Source organism: Zootoca vivipara, chromosome 9 (assembly GCF_963506605.1).
Source record: "Zootoca vivipara chromosome 9, rZooViv1.1, whole genome shotgun sequence".
Lineage (NCBI taxonomy): Eukaryota > Metazoa > Chordata > Lepidosauria > Squamata > Lacertidae > Zootoca > Zootoca vivipara.
The window spans coordinates 37,905,835-37,926,218 of NC_083284.1; the positions used below are offsets into that span (position 1 = coordinate 37,905,835).

A 20,384-nucleotide genomic window follows, 5' to 3' on the forward strand; every position below is an offset into this window, starting at 1 on the left:
ATTGAGTTTTTAACTGTTTTGTGGCTGCTACAGTGAACTCATCCTACAAGTGCTTTTGCAGTACTAGTGTGTTATGTAAATACTTGGCCTTATTCACTAGGCTGCATATTTTATGGATAAATTTGGTGTGTCCTTAAAGTGGTTAAAAGGCAAATCATTGCCTTTATTGTACATAATCAAATAAAAATTTTATTAACTCTTACTTTGCATTCCTTCAATGTTGAGATGAACAAATAATCCTCTTGAGCTCCTTTCCATAGTATTTTTTTTTAAAATGGTTAACTATTGAATAATGGGAGAGGCATCTCACCCCCCCCCCAAATGCCTAGATCCCACAAATCAAGGGAAGGCCAAAAGATAATGCTCACCAGTGGTTTAGTTCCTATGCTTAATTCCAAAGGGGCAAATATTCTTTTGAGTGTAAACAATCCCTCCCTTAACCACAGGTGGGTTTACTCCAGGAAGAAAGGGCAAAGACTAGGCTATAGATGTACATTGTCTTTTAGCAATTAAGAATTTTCTGGTGCTTCCCAGTCTTGCTTTTCATCCTGTGGTTTGTTGCCATCTGGGAATACTGCCTGTAAGCTTGATTTAGGCATCTTTTTAACAATGAACATGGGCTTCAGCAAACGGATGGTGGGGTAATCTGTGGTGAGCCATTTTTTGCTCCTTTGAGGAGGTGGTATCTTCCCTCCAAGTTTATTAATGGTAACCAACTCTGCATTGATGGCTGTCCCAGGAGTGGGGCAGGAACATTAAAACTAAACTGATTCATGCTTCTTGCCTCTTCCTAACATTTGTTTATGGTGCCTTGTTTCTGGTTGACTAGCTACTGGTTGACTAGTTTGGAGCTGCACGCTAGGGTTATTCTGTGTGCCTTTTCTTTCCTCACTGCCCTTTTTTTGTCTGGTAACTTCCACTCTGGGGCTCCGTTCATTTTTCTCCATGTCTTCTTTGTTTTCCTCGTCCTTTTCTCCCTATCTCATTTCAGTCTTTCCAGGGCTGTTCCTTTATACTCTTGTTACTTGTCTTTCTGCTTTGTGTGACCGCTTTTGGTTAGCCAGCTGCTTGTTAGATGGACACTGCTTTTATACTGCAGTCATTGCAAGTGATGCTACTTCAGTGCTCCCAGCACAGGGGAAAGGAAGTTCATGCTGGCCAAGATACTTCGGTAAGACAGTAGTAACATCTGTGTGACTATGGTATTTTACATGCAGAAACAGAACTACATCCCATGATTTAAAAAAAGCTGTTTGTCTTCTAGATCACAATAAAAGGTAAAGGTAAAGGGACCCCTGACCATTAGGTCCAGTCGTGACCGACTCTGGGGTTGCGCACTCATCTCACATTATTGGCCGAGGGAGCCGGCGTACAGCTTCCAGGTCATGTGGCCAGCATGACTAAGCCGCTTCTGGCAAACCAGAGCAGCACATGGAAACGCCGTTTACCTTCCCGCTGTAGCGGTTCCTATTTATCTACTTGCATTTTGACGTGCTTTCGAACTGCTAGGTTGGCAGGAGCTGGGACCAAGCAACGGGAGCTCACCCCGTCACAGGGATTCGAACCGCCGACCTTCTGATCAGCAAGCCCTAGGGCTCAGTGGTTTAACCACAGCGCCACCTGGGTCTAATCACAATTAGATACCACCAAACCAGACCTAAAATATTTCTCTTACCCATTAGGGATTTTTCATCCTTTCTGAAACTAGTGTTTCTAGATCTGTTATCTGCTAGTTTTCACAAAAAATGTTTAGCATGTTGTAATACATGATTAGGCATTTATAACAAAAGGGTTCTCACCACTACCACCTCTCAAGAAACTGGAGAATGTTTTTCCAGGGAAGTGTATGAGTAGTCAATCTGTACAACACTGTTGCTGCCCAGCAAATTCATTTTTCCTCTATTAACCTTCAAAGTGAGATGTGAACAGGCATGTTGTGGCAGTCCATTCCATTTAATTTTTTTATACTGAAATTCATATAGTTCTCCAAAAGGCAAGTAAGAATACAAATATTAAGTTATTCAGCATTGTAGACATCTTACACAGACTTCTAGGCAGAAATGCAAGCTTTCTCCATTCTTTATGGTCCATGGCTTTATTGCTAAACAAGTCGTGCTGAATTTCACAATAGTTCAATCGATGTTTAGACCGTCAAGTAGACTCAAAAGTGTGACCCTAAGTCTAAGACATGATTAATTTAAGTATAAATAACTAAGCTACTGTAGGCTTTTTAAAACAGTAAAAACACTGTAGCTGATGGCAGTTCACTGTTTTACAGTAATGCTAACGTTACTGTTTCGATACTGAACGCTGAGCACAAGTTCATCTCCTGCTTGAACTTGAATGGGCTTATCTAACACAATAGCAGCTTGTTTCCAGTGGGATGACTTGCTTGATGTATCTAAAACCGTGTCTTCATCGAGATAAACATGATACCAAAATGGAATACCGGTCACGTGACCTGCTTTACAAACTTCAACCTACAAAAGTAAGATTTTATGTTACTATATAGCATTCAACACCCCCCTCCCCAATACAACAACAACAAATTTGTATTCTTTAAATTCAAGCTTGCTGGAGGAAGATTTTTCTATTGCCAATTTGCATCTTGCTTTTTCAGACACCCAAGAGTTTATCTTCAGTGATTTTGTATATCGGTTTTGCGAGAGGGCTACGGAAGATAGGGTTAGCCGCTGTGGTGCTTCCAATATGTTTTGAATGACTACCCCCATCCTTGACTAATGCCCATATTGTCTAGGAGTGATGGAAGGTGGAGGACAAAATGTTATCTCTCTCTGCATAGTACAATCCCAGTGTATCTCTATGTTTCAGAAACACTGCCCCACCATAATTTCTCCTGAGAAGGTGAATGGCCCATGTTCATTTGCTAGCATGCAATGAGACTTAATTCTGACTGCAGGCAGTAAACTCCACACAAGTCAGAACCAAATGAGCAAGAATAGAATAGAAATGGTATGATTTCTTCCTCTAATGTGATTTTCTGCTTTAAAAGGGGTGAATGTTTTAGTGAAGTACTAGTACCAAAGTATCAAGCACAGAACATGTCAGATACCTGTGCAATTCCATAAATGCAACATTGATACTCAAGAATGACAGCGTAATTAAACTAAAGCATGCAATATCTACCATCTCCCAGATTTACCTTAACTTCTCTACTAGAGCAATTCAAGTATGGATTCATTAGATCCATTCGCAGAAGTTCCACTGATTTGCTCAAAGGTGTGTGTGGAAGTGTGGACATATCCAAAAAAACACGGACAGGCACCTGAAATGGAATATACAATGTTTTGAGATTAATTGTATCATTGTGATGGCTTTTCAAAAAGCTGTGGTGTGCCTTTGGCAAGTGACCAGTTCTGTCACCAGGGCATATATTTCTTTTTCTTGTCCCACTTTAGGCATCACACAGCATCAGGATAGTTCAAGTAGCCCTACTTTCTTAACATATTCCTTGCAAGTGTTGGTCATCAGTTTTGCTCTACACCAGGCACCCCCAAACTGCGGCCCTCCAGATGTTTTGGCCTACAACTCCCATGATCCCTAGCTAACAGGACCAGTGGTCAGGGATGATGGGAATTGTAGTTCAAAACATCTGGAGGGCCGCAGTTTGGGGATGCCTGCTCTACACCAAACTATTTGGAATGAACAGAATTTCCCATGCTTTCAATAAATGCTGGTTCTTCCAAGTCTTAAATCAGATGTCCTTATTGTTACTGTAAAATAGTGAAAACTACTTGCAAAACATTACATGAAGAAATTAATTAGGCTTTCATGAAGATTTTGCAGCTGCATATCCAGTGAGACGGATGTTTTTCTTTGATCAGCAGTTCACCGTGTCACACTACAAACCTCCATTTTTTTAAGAGAAGGGAAAGGCCTTCCCCTGGGCATACAGGGTTGAAGCTGCTATTCTCTGGATTGTGGCCTTAATAAAACATTGAAGCTTTTTTCTGGCACCCTAATCTTTGAGACAGCATGCTAAACTGGATATAGGTGAATGTAACACATTTCAAACCTTAAACTGGTTGATAAAAGGTGCAATGTTGAAACCAAGGGTGGGATCTGTCCCTTGAACTGTGGTCTCAAGTAGCAATGACCTAGATTCCACAAGCATTCCATACATCTTCACATGCTGTGGGAATATCTTCCCTCCGGAATGAAGCAAACATCTATACAAAAAATATAAAGTGTTAACATTCACAGCCAGTGCTTTTTTTTCTAAAAAAATGTTTAGGGGTAATCTCACTTTCCTACTCATATTGAAATACTGCCCCTCAATGAGGCCAAACTTAGATTCACAAAATGTTTAGGGGTATGTGTACCCCTGCATCCTCCCAGAAAAAAGCACTGTTCACAACTATTCCCTCCACACTGTCCTCAGGCTTCCTGCAACAAATCAAGATTTAGACCTATTCTGTTTAAAATACTTTGGTGTGTTTGTTTTTGTTTTTTGCAAAGAAGCATGACCAAACAGTAAGAGCCAACTCCATCTTCTTTTAATTTTATAAGCCTAATTTTAAATAGGTTTATTCTCAGTCTTACACGAAACTACATTGCTATGACCCATAAAGCTACAACAGCCTCGTTAATTTGAAAAGTTCTGACCACATATGGATTCAATGGAGAACAAACTGTTTTCCAAGAGTCTTTTGGCTAAGGATCATTCCAAATTGTATTACATTTGTTAGGAACAACGTTGGCTAAGGTTTTATGCATGAATATAACAGTAAAATATAGTCCAGGAAAATTTCATGTCATACAATACCTGGATATTGCAGCCTTTTCCATCACATCCTGCTGAATTAGACCTGAAGTCTCTATGACATCCAAAATTATAATACTCCACAACTTGTCAGATTTTGGTCTCTGTAATACCATGTTTTCATCCTGTAGGTGGTTGAGCCAAAACTCTAAAGTTTCCTTAGGAAATTTATTAGCTTCTGAAATCAGGCTGAGAGCTACTTGGTGGTGGTCTTTTTCAACAGAGCTGTAGGCCTTAACTGGCCCAAATTTGCCTGCAATTACTGGCAAAATTGAAAAGCCCTCTGATACATCCAACACATACAAAGGATCAGGAGTCACCGAGTTATTGCTTTGGTTCTTTCCAAGATTCAGTTCATTACTGTGGCTGTCCACATCCATGGAGTGCTCACGGAGGCTTAAGGATGACAGCACTTTGCCTATTGCAGCTTTAAAACATTCGTGGTATCTCCTATTGTTCAGTAAAGCAATCTCAGTAGATTCCAGCATGCATTCTTGTCCCAATGCATTTGTTGTTTGAAGGCTGGCCAGAGCACTGCAGAGCTCAGCCTCACTATTCTTCTCCTTGAAATTTCTTTCCACATCCATTCCGTATTCTGAGGTCACAAGAGAAATCTTCTGGATCCTTAGATAGCAGTCCTGGCATGATATTTCCATTGCAACCGAGTCCCCAGATCTCAGAGAGTAATCTTCAAATTGCACAAGGATGAAGAATGAAATACATTATTTACTGTGCCTTTGCTACTGTTCCAGTCTTCTTCCTAAAACGTGTACTACTTTAACAGCTCCTCTGATCAGCCTCTGCTGCTGCAACACGCGCCAAGCAGATTTCATTAGAGTGGAGGCAAAAGAGGCCCAGTGGTTGTCTTAGTGCAGAGCGCAACTGACTGCAGCTTTCCACAAATTTATCAATGTTAGCGGCTTACATTGTAAAAACAAAGTTTCTATTTAAAAATGACTCAAACTATCTGTCAGTGATGCGTGATAGAAAGGAAATATGAGAAAATGTTAAAAAGGAGGTGATGGTGGGGAAAGTGGGTATCAACAGGAACATGGATTAACTGCTTAGCCAAGCTGATCCTGTAAAACTTCACAATTTTGTCCCCTGTCCTGTGTCCAGAGTAATGATTAGCACACACTTGCCCTGATGAATGCAGAGATAAACTTTAAAATACAAATATCTTGTCTGTCAAAATTCCAAAGACTTTAGGCTGAAATAGTTGAAGATATAGATATTAGAAATTAAACTGGAAATTAACCATATATTCCTAAGCATTTCCCACTGAGGTCAGTAGAAGTACTTCCTGAAATGCCGCTGAACTAGGTGGGATTAACTTTAAGTAAGCATTTGTTTTAAACTGTGAAAATATAGGAACTTTACTTTACAGCTCCGTATTTACAACTCCACTTACTCCTAATTCCTCCTCCCAGCAGCCAAATTTTACTAGTCCTTGCCTTCAACTTACTCTGCTAAGCCTTTTTTGTTTGGGAATCCTAATGATGCATGGCTGGTATTGTCTCGGTTGGCATTTCTATTTAAGGATTTCATTCAAGTAAATCTGACTGATTTATTAATCATGTAATGCAATTTAAAGTGTGCTTCCACTTGTTTAATGTGGGGCTCGTTGAGATCAGCTGCACAAGAGACTGCCTCACAAGCAGAGGGAAGATGCCTATTTGCTGGCACAATTTGAATCCTTCTGCAAACTAGCTTCAAGGTGCAGTTGATTGGCTGTTACAGCAAGCCCCTTTGACATTGCCCCTTGACACCAGGCACTTAACACCCACCCATCAAAGTGGCCTGTGCAGGAAGGTAAGGATTCCAATGGAATTCTGTTCCCCACCTGATATACTGAAATGACATTTCCATAAAGTATAGGCTTTTAGTGTTGAGGACCTTCACTTTTCTCAATATGATAAATAGTTCCTAAGAATGCTACCTGCAAACAATGAAGAAAAGTAACTGTCTTTGCTTATTAGAAATCCCGCCTCTCATCTCAAACGTAGAAAACAACCCAGACACATATCCTAGAAAGAAAATGCATTTTAATGTTACCATAAAAATAAAACCCCAAAGACATACCAAGGAGGCCTTGTACAGGGTACACTGCTTGTTCCCAACAGGTGTCCTCACTTGGACTTGTAGAGAGTGTGTGCTCATCATCAAGCTGTAATGTAAACCAGACCACAATGGCATCTAGTATTCCTGCTTTAATAACAGGCATGTTGATCTTGGATGGCTTACGGGTTGCAAAGCTTTTCAGCTCCTAACCAAGAATGGTAAAAAAAGAAGCAAAATATGTTGGAGAGCATTAGAAGAGCCCTTCTGAATAGGAACATAAGATCCCTGGTGAATAACACTAAAAACTTATCTAATCCAGCATTCTGTTCCCCAATGGCCAACCAGATCTCTGAAGCAGGTCAAGGAGGGCATAACAGCACTTTCCTACTGAAGTTTCCTAGCACACTGCCTCTAATATTGGATGCAATATATAGCCATAATGTTTATTAGCCATTGATGGCCATGAATTTGATTGATCCTTTTTTTAAAGCCATCCAAATTGACGGGCATCATCACATCTTGCTCTTCAGTCAAGTCCCCACTGCTGGCTGAGCACCTACAATTGTCTTCCTATCTGCCTTATAATCCATCTTAAATCTAAAAATATACAGAATGTAAATGGTTTTAAGAAAATGGTAGCTAAAAATAACAGTCTTCTTTGAGTGAAAGAAAAATATAAAAGTAATAATAATTATTGTACAGTATCCCTAAAATTTGGCAGTAGATATATTATGATTACATATTTTAGGACCCAATATGGAAATCTCACTAAATGGGGATGCCTTTCTTTCCAGAAGAATCAGAGCCTGCTGAGCCCAGACAAATACTAGTCATAACTGGGTTGCAAGGAGTAAGGAAAACCAAAACATAATGTCATGCTCCAAAACTTTCCTTTCTTACATAAACTACTCTTGAGATTTTTTTTTTAAAAAAAATTCTTTATTTTCAAAGGGTGGGGGTTTTTCACCACCACCAATTAATAGCAAATTTATATGCAGATGTCAAGTAGAGAACACTGATGAAGTCCAGAGTAAAGTTTCATTGTTCAACAATGGAGTCCTCCCTGGTACCCACCCTTTTCTTACATTGCCCAAGATAGCCTTTTTACTCTTTATCTGCTTCTCCTTTGCACGGCACTCATCTTTTAGGATTCAATGGCAGCTCAAGCTCAGCATATAACAGTTTTGCCCAGAAGTATTAAAAAATTAAACATATAATATTAAGTATTTAAATCTTGATGGAACATAACACAGATCACTGCATTATAGTTTCTATTAAAGTGCAGCTTTAATAGAGTTTAATATAGTTTCTATTAAAGTGCAGCTAAGTGCTTTGCTGTACTCGGGCTATTAATCTCAGATGCCAGATAAAGTGAAGGTGAAAACATTGATTCAGAGCATGGCAATAATTGCCTGTATACAAGGGGGTGTATTTTAAGATCTTGCTTGCAAACATTTTCCCATGGGTCAAAAAGCAAAGAGGCATGCTTGTATGACCGACGAAACACATTACCCTCTCAGGCTTTACTGGTACTAGCTCAGAGCCTATCTAGAATGACTATAGCTGCTTGCAATAGCCAATGCTGACTGCTCCTAAAAGAAATAGTTTATAGAACTGTATGGCAAAGCTGTCTTCCTAATCCACTGATGGGAAACCTATTGCCTTTCAGATGTCGCTATACTACAACTCTTAACACCCATGACCAATGGCTCTGCTAGATGGGGCTTATGGAAGTTCAACTACATCTTAAGGGCTACAGGCTCCCCATTCAGGTCTCATCTTTCTGTCCTTTCTTAATCCCACTCTGGGGTTGCAGAATATCCTCAGTCATCTTTTTGTCTTCTGTGCACCTACATCTCACCATACAGAATAAAATCCAGATGAATCTCTCTTTTACCTCTGCATTAATCCTTTTGCAATTGATAAACGTTTCATTCACCATGTGATCCAAAAGTTACCTGCAGGTTGTTAAAGTTGGCTGTCAAAATTTGGAAGTGTTCTGTGAGGGCCGTATAGCCACCAGGAACTCTGCTGAGTTTTTCAGTGGTGTAAGGTTCAAGACTTTCATCCGAGTTTATGGAAGCGTACACTGGACTGTGGAAGTCCAATGTTTCTGGCAAGCACACACTAGCAATTTCTTTTGCACCCACCCTGAGAAAACAAAGGAACAGACAGAAATTAGGTTTGACAAGACAAAATCATGCAATTCATGAATAATAATAATAATAATAATAATAATTTATTATTTATACCCCGCCCAACTGGCTGTTTCCCCAGCCACTCTGGGCAGCTCCCAATTGAGTGTTAAAAACAATACAGTATTAAATATTAAAAACTTCCCTAAACAGGGCTGTCTTCAGATGTCTTTTAAAAATAGGATAGCTGCTTATTTCCTTGACATCTGCTGGGAGGGCGTTCCACAGGGCGTTCCACTACAGAGAAGGCCCTCTGTCTGGTTCCCTGTAACCTCACTTCTCACAATGAGGGAACTGCCAGAAGGCCCTCGGCGCTGGATCTCAGTGTCTGGGCTGAATGATGGGGGTGGAGATGCTCCTTCAGGTATACTGGACCGAGGCCGTTTAGGGCTTTAAAGGTCATCACCAACATTTTGAATGTGTTGAACTCAGCATTGGTTCTTGGCACATTAAGTAGAGGCTCACAAAAAAGATTTGCTGAGCTTAAAGACATACATAATGATTGTGTTCTGTTTTAAAATGTATATCCCTTTCTTTTCAAACATAAGAAGGGCAGGGTTGTTTTTGTTAATAACATACAATGTAAAAACACAGTCAATTAAATTAACAGCATAGAATAAATTGTATTAATCTAACAGCCTTCCCACATTCTAGTATTTATACCCTGAAAGTTTTACTCTCTTCCTTAAAAATTATGTTGGGCTCTTGCACATGAAGAGAGGTTTCTATAAGAACAGAACATAAGTGGAAATAGATGACCAAATTGAATATGGGTTGACATCTTCCATGTGGGATGAGCTTCGTTTTGCCAAAAGGCTGATTTGAGTTTTCTGAATTTCAGTGCAGAAAACTGAAAGTTATTGTTAGTTCCACTTATGTGGAATCCAACCTAACAAGCAGGATGAGCAAAATAAAAATCTTATCTTTAAAAGGGAGACATTTCCTCTTCCCTGTCCAAGTTTAAACATGCTTTCCCAATGTATATCAGCAGCACAAACATACCTATGATGTCTGCGTATCTCTCCGCATTCCACTGCCATGCCCCACACAATAGCTCCTGCTGGTATAACTTTACCATAGTTTTCAGCGTTAACTGTGCCATCATTGGGCTGATTGATAAATAGATAGATAGATAGATAAAAGGATAAAGTTACAAAACTATACAAGAAGACTAGTAGTCACAAAAATCTTATTCCATTATCTTTGAATTTATATACTGCTTAATTGTACAATATCTAAGTGGTTAACAATAAAAAAGTTTAAAAACATTAAAAACACTTAAAACTGTTAAAATTAACATTAAGCTAAAATAGATTAACATACAATTAAGATTAACATAAACATTAAGCTAAAATAGATTAACATACAATTAAAGCACAAAATTAATATAAACTGTTCAGTCACTGTACACAGATTAAGTTAGGGCTTGGCTGGGTCAAGTTAAGTATAAATATTTGGATTTCGGCTGAGTGGAAAAAATGTCTGTCTTGATTGTTTTTCAATCTGCTTTAGTCACTGTGCAAAATGAGAGATTGTTGCCAAGCCAACCCTCAGTCTAGAACACATTTTGACTTGAATTAAAAATAAAGATATTATGGTATAACACACATGGCTATTTGAAAAGCATGTTAGACAACTTTCAGCACTAGTGATATCAGAAACAATATATCGGTTGTCTAAAGGAGAAAACATTTCAGCCATTTATTATATTTATTGAAGAATAATCTTCCACAACTGTAACTATTTCGTCTTCTAACTGTTGCAATATGTAACATCATCTCAGAAATTCCTACAATGGAAGACCCTTAATGGGTTTTTTGAGGTAAGGAATTAATCACTATGAGAAGGGGAAATCTTTCTTTTTAAAAATAATAATAATACAGTAACCAGTACTATGAACGGAGGGGTAAGAAACATGCCATCGTTGGTTTTGAATCTAGAACTTCAAGACACATTCAAAAAATTACATTGTGGATACAATTCATTTTTATTTTGCACCAGCTGCGCACTCTTAAGTCATGGCATTTTCCTCCCATTACATTAAATGTGTGGAATTCAATGTAGTGCTAAGGAGACTGATTCGTTAGTGCAAGCATTTCTGCTTGCCTGATGGAACCATTTCCCATCTCCTCTCCCTGTGCACTGTTTTGGGGGTTCTCCTGACCCTCCATAGTGAATATGGGAGAGGTGGGGGATGGGCAGCGCCAGGAGGAGAAGGGAAAAGCCCCACAGCGCTAGCGGGAGTCCTTGCATTGGCTTCCACTAGCTGAATGGGTTAGTTGAATCCATCCCAATATTTCATACTTTAAAACATGTTCTATATATGTTCTATATATAGAGTTGGCCTGAGGTTGGTACTTCTTAAAAAACTCTCTCACACACTTGTCTAATCTCTCGCTCCGGACTGAAAAGAATGGTACAGTCTACCGCAATTGACTTTCCCAGCCTTAAGGGTCCACTTAACTGTGAGGACACTTAAATGTTCTTTCCCATGTGCACTACTGGACCCTAGGGAGCTGCAGTGCTGGCAAGCAAACTTTCTTATGCGATTTGGAAGACCTGTGTAAGTAATGTTTACATTTCACGTTTCAAGTTCGCTGTTTATGGGAACTAATAAAAGAAAAATGTTAAAACATTACTGCAACGCTGCAGAGCCTTGAACTCATTGCTATTCGTAGCAGTCATAATGCAAAATCATTTTTACAGTGGATCAGGCCTTAAGACACCCATAGATACTTGCCTTTGGTGGTAAAAGCAAATGCTCCCAAGCATGGATCAAGCTTTCCACAATCCCTTCTCCAAATAAACCAGAATCTACCGTTTCAGTGACAACCAGGGAAACTCTATTAAATATACAGTTATGAAAAGAAAGCAGAAGTTCAGAGCCAGTATGATCAGCAATGAAAGAAAATTATAAAACCTGAAGCAGGACTTAAAATCTACTAACTTGAAATCAGTAGTCTATTCGTGTGTTGAGTAATCAAATTTTATTCTTGGCTTTTGGCCTCTGCTTAAGATAAGCCAGCATCCTTTCTGACCCCTTAGCCCTAAAACTACCTTTCACAGTTCTTAGTTATTCTAATATACCAGAAAAGTTTATTATCAAGTTGGGGGGGTATGTGAGGGGGGGAAATGGAATGGCAAAGAATAGTGTGTCCACAGTTATTTGGAATGTTGCACTGCAGGCCATAGGGAACTATCTCCCCATTACACCTCAGTTCTGGAAAAGCCCCTTGTAGGCATTTCTGTTCAGCTACTGTCTTTGATAAAGGAAGTAGGACCAGCTTCCAGAGCAAGGGGATGACATTTCGGTTGGTCCTGGGGATGCAGCATATGATTCTATGCTTTGCCACCACTGTTAGCTGTGCTAGAGTAGCCATTGCAAGTGTGATGCCTGCAGATGCTTTAGACTACCGCTCCAATCTGCTATAGCTGGCATAGCCATGCTGGCTTGGGCTAAAGGGAATTGCAATTCAAAGCATGTGGAGACTACCAGGCTGGCAAAGTTTTTTTCCCCTAGATCGTAAGGTATTTACTGAAATTAATTCTGAAGAAGGTTTTGCCCTTCTAAAATAAAATAAAAACATTCTGGACAGATGTTCCGAGTTATTCAGGAAATAAATAAGGAACAGTATATAGGAAAAATAAAGGAACAGTTTATAAATGATTTCAGCTGCACACTGTTTAATGGAAGCTTATTTGGATGGCTTAAAGATGAAAGAAATATGCAGTGAAGATAAAAAAATAAAATGTTTAGCGCCCGCAGTGTGGGAGGTCAATTCTGTTAGAAATAAGACAAGATTACAATAAGACAAGATTACAATTTGTTAGTGCAAATTGTCAATTCTGTTAGAAAAATAAGTAAGATGTCACAACAAAATATAAGAGTAACCTTTCAGGTATGTGCTTTGGGATTTCTATATCAAGGGATTTCATGTGAAGTAGTTTGATTTCTCCATCCAAATTGTTTGCACCTAGCACTTCACAAGCCAATTCATACATGGTCTTCGATAACTCACACGCATAGACGGAAGGTGCGCCAGCCTTTTTGGCAAACATGCTGAAACATTAGAGGACATTCAACAGAAATCATCAGAGAGTCTTGTTTAGACAAAATATTAATATAACATTTTTCAAATCAAATATTAACGAAAATATTTTAATAACCTTAAATGGGCCCTCTGTATCAAATTGGGACCGAGGAGACTTTTAATTTATTTAACCTTTCAGACCACCCTTTGTTACATAGTAATTACAGGGCACTTTCAATTTCAATTTAGAAGAGAACATTAAATAAGTTAACACAAAACACAGAAAAACCCCTAGCAAAGCAAATTTATTGTCTTGTTTCACAATATTCAGAAAAAAATATCAACACATTTACATTAACTGAATTCACAACAAACCTGAGAATTCCTGTTCCTGTTCCAATGTCAAGAACACTTCTGCACCCTGAACAGACAGCCTTTTCAATTGCTTTTTGATACAGCAAATTCCTATTGGCGTCATTAAGCATGATGAAGTGCCATCGTTCTACCACCCAGTTGGCAACACGATAAAAATTCTCTTTTGCATCTGGAAAGTCAGGGTTTAGCTTCACAGCTTTATGGAAATATGCAGCTGCTTCATCCCTAAAGCCCATTCTGTGAAGAAAGTGACACAATCAAAATAAAGCTTAAACTAGCAAACAGATCGTTCAACCATAAATATTATACCGGTATGTACAAAAATCTACAGTTACATTTTGAGAACACGTCGCCAAGGACTGCAAAGAGCACAAATCTGGACTGCATTGTGTAAAAGAAAAGGGCACCTACTGCAACTTGTCAAACTACTAATCCACTTAACACTAAGATGTGCTGTGACCAAATCATAAGAACATAACAAAAATCATGATGGATCAGACCAAAGGTCTATGTAGTCCAGCATCATTCTCAAAGTGCCCAATCAGATGCATATGGGAAACCTGGAAGGAGGACCAAAGTGCAACACTCTCCCACTCATGTTTCCCAGCAATTTATATTCAGAGGCATTATGCCTCTGATTCTGGACGCAGTACACAGCCATCATGACTAGTAGCCAATAATTTGCCTTATCTCCTTTTTTCAAACTCTCCAAGTTGGCAACCATTACTCATATTGTGGAAGTGAATTAAATAGTTTAACTATATGCTGTTTGGAGGTCTGTCAGACCAAAAATAAAGCACATTGTACATTAAACAGTACTGTGGACACGAAAAGTATTAGTTTTAGTATTAGTATTGCACATCTTAGTTGGGCAAGACTTTTCCCTTCTGAGCCCTACACTAAGAAGTAATCACAACACTGCTGGATACAGTACCTGTGCATTTAGGATTCATTATTTAATGGAATGTGTGAGATTAATGAAAATTTAAGAAGCACTATTCTAGAATTCTTAGTCAAAATACAACACAACCTAGGGCAACTACAAACCTGAAGAGATGTTCCCCCATGCTGTTACATATAACTTCATCATTAGGAAATAATTCCAGGGCATGCTCATAGCAATCAAATAAATCTTGAAATCGTGTGAGAGAATTCAGCTCTTCTGCCCATTTACAAAGGGTATACTGAAATGTTTCCTAAAGGAAAGTGATAGTTTAGTTGCAACAAATAATTTATTCACCCTAATAAAATGTTTTTATTGGTAAATAGATATATTGCATGCAGTGGCCTATTTGCATGTTATTTTCTGTCTCCAAACTTGTACACAAATAAACCTGTTTGCCAGAGAGAATGACTGTACAAAGAACAACTGCTTACCTTGACATCATTTTTAAGCTCAGGAGCTAGATTCAATACCAAGAGATAGTGGGCATATGCAGTTCCAAAGTCCTGATTTTCCAGACAGTGTTGAGCACTTTGCAAGGATCTAGACACTAATTCACGCCTCCCAGCTTCCTGACCAACATTGCGCCTATGCCGAGATCTCCTTTTAGAGTTAGGCATTCTGAACTGCCAAAACAAAAAACATTTATTGCAGTGTTACAAAAGGTTGCAAACAAAATGTTTGCATCAACATTTTTGCACTCATTACAGCCCCAAAGTGAAAGTGCTTTAACATAGCAAGAGACATTTCTTGCAAATGCACTTACTATTTTTCATGTTAGAGTTCCAGCAAAGCGCTTATGAATGCAGCACCTATAGATTCATTTGCAGCATTTTGCAAATTGGATGCATGCTGGTTCCCAAGTGTGGGAGTAGAGGACACCGTGTGATTGTTGTTGTGAGTGCAACACAAACTGCAGATTAGGACATCGATATTCACTCTTTTCTAACCTGGAACCCACCTTTAGCCCAAATATAAATTATGGGACCCACTACTTAATTTTATTTTATTTACCATATATATAAGTATGATGGGACCCATGCTATGCCAGACAATGACAAAATTGCAGATCCTGATCTGTCAGTTAAAGCTAGGAACAGTGTTCAGTACCACATGGTTAATGTTGTTGGTTTTATTTTAGTTCTGTTCCTTGTGATCCTGCTGGAAGCAAACATGGGAAGCTGTACTTTAAAAACAACTTATTATAGATAATTGAATGTTGCGCGCGATTCCAAAATATACATATTATCAAGGGGCCTGGATAACATCTTTATAATGAGACATGATCAGGCAGGGCTCATTTATTCTGTGCCCTAGTGACTATTACTGGTCATAGGAGTTTGTTAATGAGAATTTAATATATCATGTGTTATTAAAACATTTTGTAATGCAGATGCCCATGTCATTGACAAATTCATTCTAAGAACAGAGGTGAACATTAACATATGCTGGAGGAATTTCACTCAACTTAAAAAAAAACACTAAAAGAGTACGAAGGCAGTAACAGTAATCATAGCTGCCAAGTTTTCCCTTTTCTCGTGAGGAAACCTATTCAGCATAATGGAATTTCCCTTTAAAAAAGGGATAACTTGGCAGCTATGCAGTAATATTTTAACTAATTAGGGTAAACCAAACAGATCATGGTAACAGTGAAGGGAAATGGGCAGGCATAAACAATTGTACACATGCAGCTTGTCTTTAACAAAATATGACATTAGTATGTGAGAGGTTGGTGAATCTATTCCTTCCATACAAAGGGACATACCGGTATATAGGGGGATATATTCCTATTCACTGTGGAGTGAGGACAAAGGGGAGTGGAGGAGAATCAAAGCTGTAATGGAACTAGTGCAGGAAGGAGCCAACAAAAACTATCCAACAAAAAGCAACTGCAATCTTGCTTTACATTAATAGGCACACTTACTTGGGAGTAAGTCCTATTGGAATGAATGGGCTTTACTTCTGAGTAAACATGAGTGGATCACGCCGTATGGTAACCACTGCTGCACGCCATCCAGGCAAGCAAACCAGGCATTTCCTCTAAAAACACAAGACATTTCGATGTTAAAAGATTTTGGACCTATTTTATTCGTCACCCAGCTTCCCAATTGCTTAGGTCTTAGGACAATAATGAGGGCCCAGGGCAGGCGGAGATGCGCCACCCCGTTCAGCGCACTTGGCAGAACGTCGGGATGGATGCGGCGTGGGAAGAGACGCCGTTGAGCATGTTCACGGTGCGTGCAAAGCGAACCGGGTGAGGCCGAGACAAACAGGGACGGCCAGCCAGAAAGAATGGCGAGTCAGTCACCTCGGCAATCCATCCGGCCGATCTGGGACTACCAGCCCGGACAACTCCAGGCAAACTCTCACAAGCTCCGGCGGAAGCCTAGGGACGCCATCTTAGAGTAGGGCGATGGAAGTATCGCGAGAAAAATAAACGGGGTCAGGGCTCCGCGGCACACACGGGATTAGCACCGATAGCGACGAGTTTCCAGAGCCGTCTGCTGACCTGGAAACCTCTCCGCCGAGATTGTGCAAACGAGAGTAGTAGTATTTTACACATGCGCAAAATACACCGCCTGCTTACAATACGGTTTGCGCATGAGTAAAAAGGAGGGGAAGAGGCTGCTGTACAGTACTTCAACTTCATGAGTTGCTTAAACAAAAACAAAACAATAGGTAGGAAGCGGGGGGTGGGGGCGAAAGAAACAATAGCGCTATAGTTTTTAATAGGTCCACCTAAAGCTTCATGAAGGAAACGAATTTATAAGTCCAGCAGAACTTTTATTTAAGGTGGGAATAGATGGTAACAAAAAGGGAGCGAGAAAGTATGTTAGTGGGTGTGATCAGAAAAGCAATTCGGGACGGATTTTAAATGGAATGGATGCAGCGTTTTACAAAATGTTTGCAAGCAGCAGATAGGGCTTTTACATCAGGCACATCTTTTTTTCTTCTGGCAGGGAGCCAAAAAAGGGAGAGGAGAGAAAGGTGGTCAGTTAATGGAAACGTATTAGCTCAGCCCTATTTCACAAAATGCAAGATAGTGAACACCTCAAACCATTTCCCAAACAGAACGAAAAATTGTGCAACTTTTAGCTGGGGAAAACAAGAAGGTAGATTTTAGATAAGGTTGCTCCTAGGAGGTGTTGGTACTTTAAATGAATCTGTGGCCTGGATGCAGGATAAATGAGGGGCATCTAGTCCTGAATGTTTGCTACCGTCCATTGAGAACTAGCAGCAACAGTTTACCGCAAGACTAGGCTCTTTCTGATGAACTGGGCTCTCATCAAGGAAAGCTGATACTACAAACAAATCTGCAAATCTTCAAGGTGCAACAAGACACTTTATTTCTTTTAGTTTCAAAACCATGGAACTATCTCCCATCCATCAGGAAGCTTGGCTCATTTAAGGCAAGCCCGACTTCCAACATTCCTTTTATCCATTTAACAAAAAGAATCCCAGCAATTACAGCCAAGAACCACGCCCTTAACTAGACACATTATTTAAGGCAATACTGTATTGATATGGCAGAGTATCTTATTGTGGTTACAGGTAGGTAGAGGTGTTGGTCTCACGTAGTCGAAACAATTTTTTTTTAAAAAAATTCCTTCCACTAGCACCTTAGAGACCAACTAAGTTTGTCACAGGTATGAGCTTTCATGTGCATGCACACTTCTTCAGATACACTGAAACAGTTCCAGTTTCACCAACACCTTGTAGCTGGCTGCTAGTGCCAGAATGGTGGACCGAAGTTCCATAATTGTCTCTTCACTGGAAGCCGTAAATTTTAGACACCCAACTGGGAACAAATTCTCAAAAATTGTTGAAACAGAAAATAAATAAATCCTTCCAGTAGCACCTTAGAAACCAACTAAGTTTGTCATAGGTATGAGCTTTCATGTGCATGCACACTTCAGTAATCAAAAATTGTTAAGAGCGGAAAGGGACCTTTAAGGTAACATTTGGGAGCAGAGTATAAAGGCGCTAAATCAGGAAAGGTGGGCAGAACCCTCACCAATAAGAAATTATAAGTTGTTTCCTGCGCTGGGAAATCTTTTATTGAAATGAAGATTAAAAACGCCCCACAATAAGTAAAGGGATGGCTTTAATGAGAGGATAAGAGTAGATTTGAATGCATCCACAGGACAGGGCGAGAGTAAACAACGTGTTGGTTGTAAGGCACGAGTTCCTGCCCTGAGGAGAGAAGCCGCCCCTGCTTCGAGAGGGGCCTGCAAAGGAGCGTGAGAGAAGCAAGACCCTGGGCAGCTGTGAGGGGAGGAGCCGATAGGCAAACGGCCGGAGCTCGTGCGGGAAGAAAGGAAGGTGGAGGAGGAGAAGGCCGGCGCTGGGTGGGAGCTTAGGACTGTGGAAAAGGCGGCGCCGAGGCCACGCTGGGGTGGAGCCGCCTCTTTAGCCCGAGCGGGCTGGGATGCCGAAAGGAGCTACTTGTTTTTCTTTTTCCCGCCGCAACCGGGCCGCGGCGAGAGGCTGCTTTCCCCCCTCAGGGAGCTGCTACGTTGGCAACCCCGCTAGCGCCGTATCCTAGTCCCGGGCGCTCGGAACGGCGGCGGCCTCCTCCTCCCCCCCCCTCCCCGCGTCGCTTAGCTCTTCCCAGGGGCGCGTTTTGCCGGTGCCGCGGAGCCGCGCGGGTCCCATGCTGCGCGGGGAGAGGCTCTGCTGCGCCGCTCTGCCGCCTGCTGCTTTGCCCTGCTGAGGAGGCGCTGCGCGGAGAGCAGAAAGAAGACCGGGGCTCGGCTTGCGGGTGGTGCTTAGCGAAGAGGGATTTGCAAGGAGGAGTGGTGCCGCCGCCGCCGCCGCCGCCGCCGCCATGGGGCTGCAGCCCTTGGAGTTCAGCGACTGCTACCTGGACAGCCCCTGGTTCCGCGAGAGGATCCGAGCCCACGAAGCCGAGCTGGAGAAAACTAACAAGTTCATCAAGGAGCTGCTCAAGGATGGCAAAAGCCTCATCGCCGCCACCAAGAGTGAGTCGGGAGAAGTTGGGCGAGCGCGGGCTGCGGGGGCAGAAGGGCTGGTTGGGGCGGCATGGAAGCAGCTCGGCGAAGGGCGGCTCGCCGGCAGCTTGAAGTTGCAAAGTCCGTTCTCCGGCATGCCGCGAGACGGGCGCCTCTCCTTGTCCTTGCCCCTACAAGGTCTGCGGGCGCTGCCGCCGCCTCCCGAGGCTGCTGCTGCTCCGCCGAATCTGGTTCCTCGGGCGGCTAAGGCGGGTAGCGGCGCAACTTGCAAGAGGGTTTCGGGTTTCCTGGCTCTGGGGCGGCGGACTTGCAGAAAATGCGAAAAGGAGCATCTGCAAAACGCTGCCGAGGCGTGCCCGTCTGAGGACAAGGGGGAAACTTCTCTAGCTTGTCTCTTCTTCAGATCGATGATGAAACACTTCAGGCTTTTCTGATACCTGACACCTAAAACTGCCAAAAGGTCCACTATACTTGGGAGAAACAAGTATACAGTACCCCCTCCCCCTTAGAGGTTCTCATAACTTTCAGGATGCAAACTGAATTTACTTGTGTGATTATAAATAATAGAAAAATCTGACACAGCACATATGCTAGCCGGATTATGAAACACAAGGTTTACAAACACTGGAAGGAATTCCCATACAAATAAATGACTTCCTGTTGACTGTATATCAAGCTTTTCTATGACATCAGTTATTAGCCTTCTGGCAGATGATATTTCAAACTTACCTTCTTTTAGAACAGGAAGTATTAAAAACATATTAGATTTTTAAAAATAAAGCGAGCTTAAGGACAGCCAGTGACTTTCTAATATTAAACTTCTACAACCACCACAGTTCCTGGCTGTCATTCAGACCTCTAATAAGCAGAGTCTAAGGCTAGTACGGTATGTATGCAAAATGTGGTTTCATTATGGGTTTTGTGGCTTGTTTTATTTTTTGAGTACTTCTGTTGTGCCACAAGTAGCCATGAAGCACTAGTGATTTAAATAAAGTTTGGGGCATATACAGATAATGTAACTTT

The 20,384-nt window shown here is 40.9% G+C and overlaps 2 protein-coding genes across 6 annotated transcripts in view; one reads left to right on the forward strand and one right to left on the reverse strand.

Annotated features, from left to right (window-relative positions):
* Nucleotides 1–1,494: 1,494 nt before the first annotated feature.
* Nucleotides 1,495–19,372, reverse strand: PRMT9 (protein arginine methyltransferase 9). Of its 2 annotated transcripts, none has more exons than XM_035114108.2 (14): nucleotides 19,253–19,372; nucleotides 16,313–16,428; nucleotides 14,823–15,014; nucleotides 14,493–14,641; nucleotides 13,446–13,682; nucleotides 12,932–13,099; nucleotides 11,780–11,882; nucleotides 10,042–10,148; nucleotides 8,803–8,995; nucleotides 6,866–7,049; nucleotides 4,787–5,471; nucleotides 4,037–4,190; nucleotides 3,164–3,286; nucleotides 1,495–2,480 (listed from the first exon to the last, which is right to left on the reverse strand). In XM_035114108.2, the coding sequence occupies exons 3-14, from the start codon at nucleotides 15,006–15,008 to the stop codon at nucleotides 2,265–2,267; spliced, it is 2,505 nt and encodes an 834-aa protein (XP_034969999.1). In that variant the 5' UTR covers nucleotides 15,009–15,014; nucleotides 16,313–16,428; nucleotides 19,253–19,372; the 3' UTR covers nucleotides 1,495–2,264. The 2 variants fall into 2 exon arrangements, with proteins under 2 accessions (XP_034969999.1, XP_034969998.1); XM_035114107.2 differs by lacking the exon at nucleotides 19,253–19,372 and adding an exon at nucleotides 16,697–17,759.
* The window catches only part of ARHGAP10 (Rho GTPase activating protein 10), a 125,432-nt gene continuing 123,698 nt past the window's right edge, over nucleotides 18,651–20,384 (forward strand). For 2 of the 4 annotated variants that reach the window (XR_009558139.1, XR_009558140.1), the window contains exon 1: nucleotides 18,654–19,370. Coding sequence is in view for 2 of the 4 variants with exons in the window: in XM_060278644.1 (XP_060134627.1) it covers nucleotides 19,217–19,370 (154 nt within the window). In the remaining 2 variants the exon portion in view is untranslated. Of the gene's footprint in view, nucleotides 19,371–20,384 lie in introns of all 4 variants that reach the window. The other 2 variants (XM_060278644.1, XM_060278647.1) reach the window with 2 other exon arrangements.

What these genes read in the sequence shown, in the direction of transcription:
- PRMT9 (XM_035114108.2), bottom strand. Translation starts at nt 15,008, where the DNA reads ATGCCTAACTCTAAAAGGAGATCTCGGCATAGGCGCAATGTTGGTCAG. An exon ending in ATTTGCTTTTACCACCAAAG is followed by an intron (nt 10,149 to 11,779) that starts GCAAGTATCTAT and finishes TTTATCAATCAG; the next exon opens with CCCAATGATGGCACAGTTAA. An exon ending in GAGATACGCAGACATCATAG is followed by an intron (nt 8,996 to 10,041) that starts GTATGTTTGTGC and finishes TTGTTTTCTCAG; the next exon opens with GGTGGGTGCAAAAGAAATTG.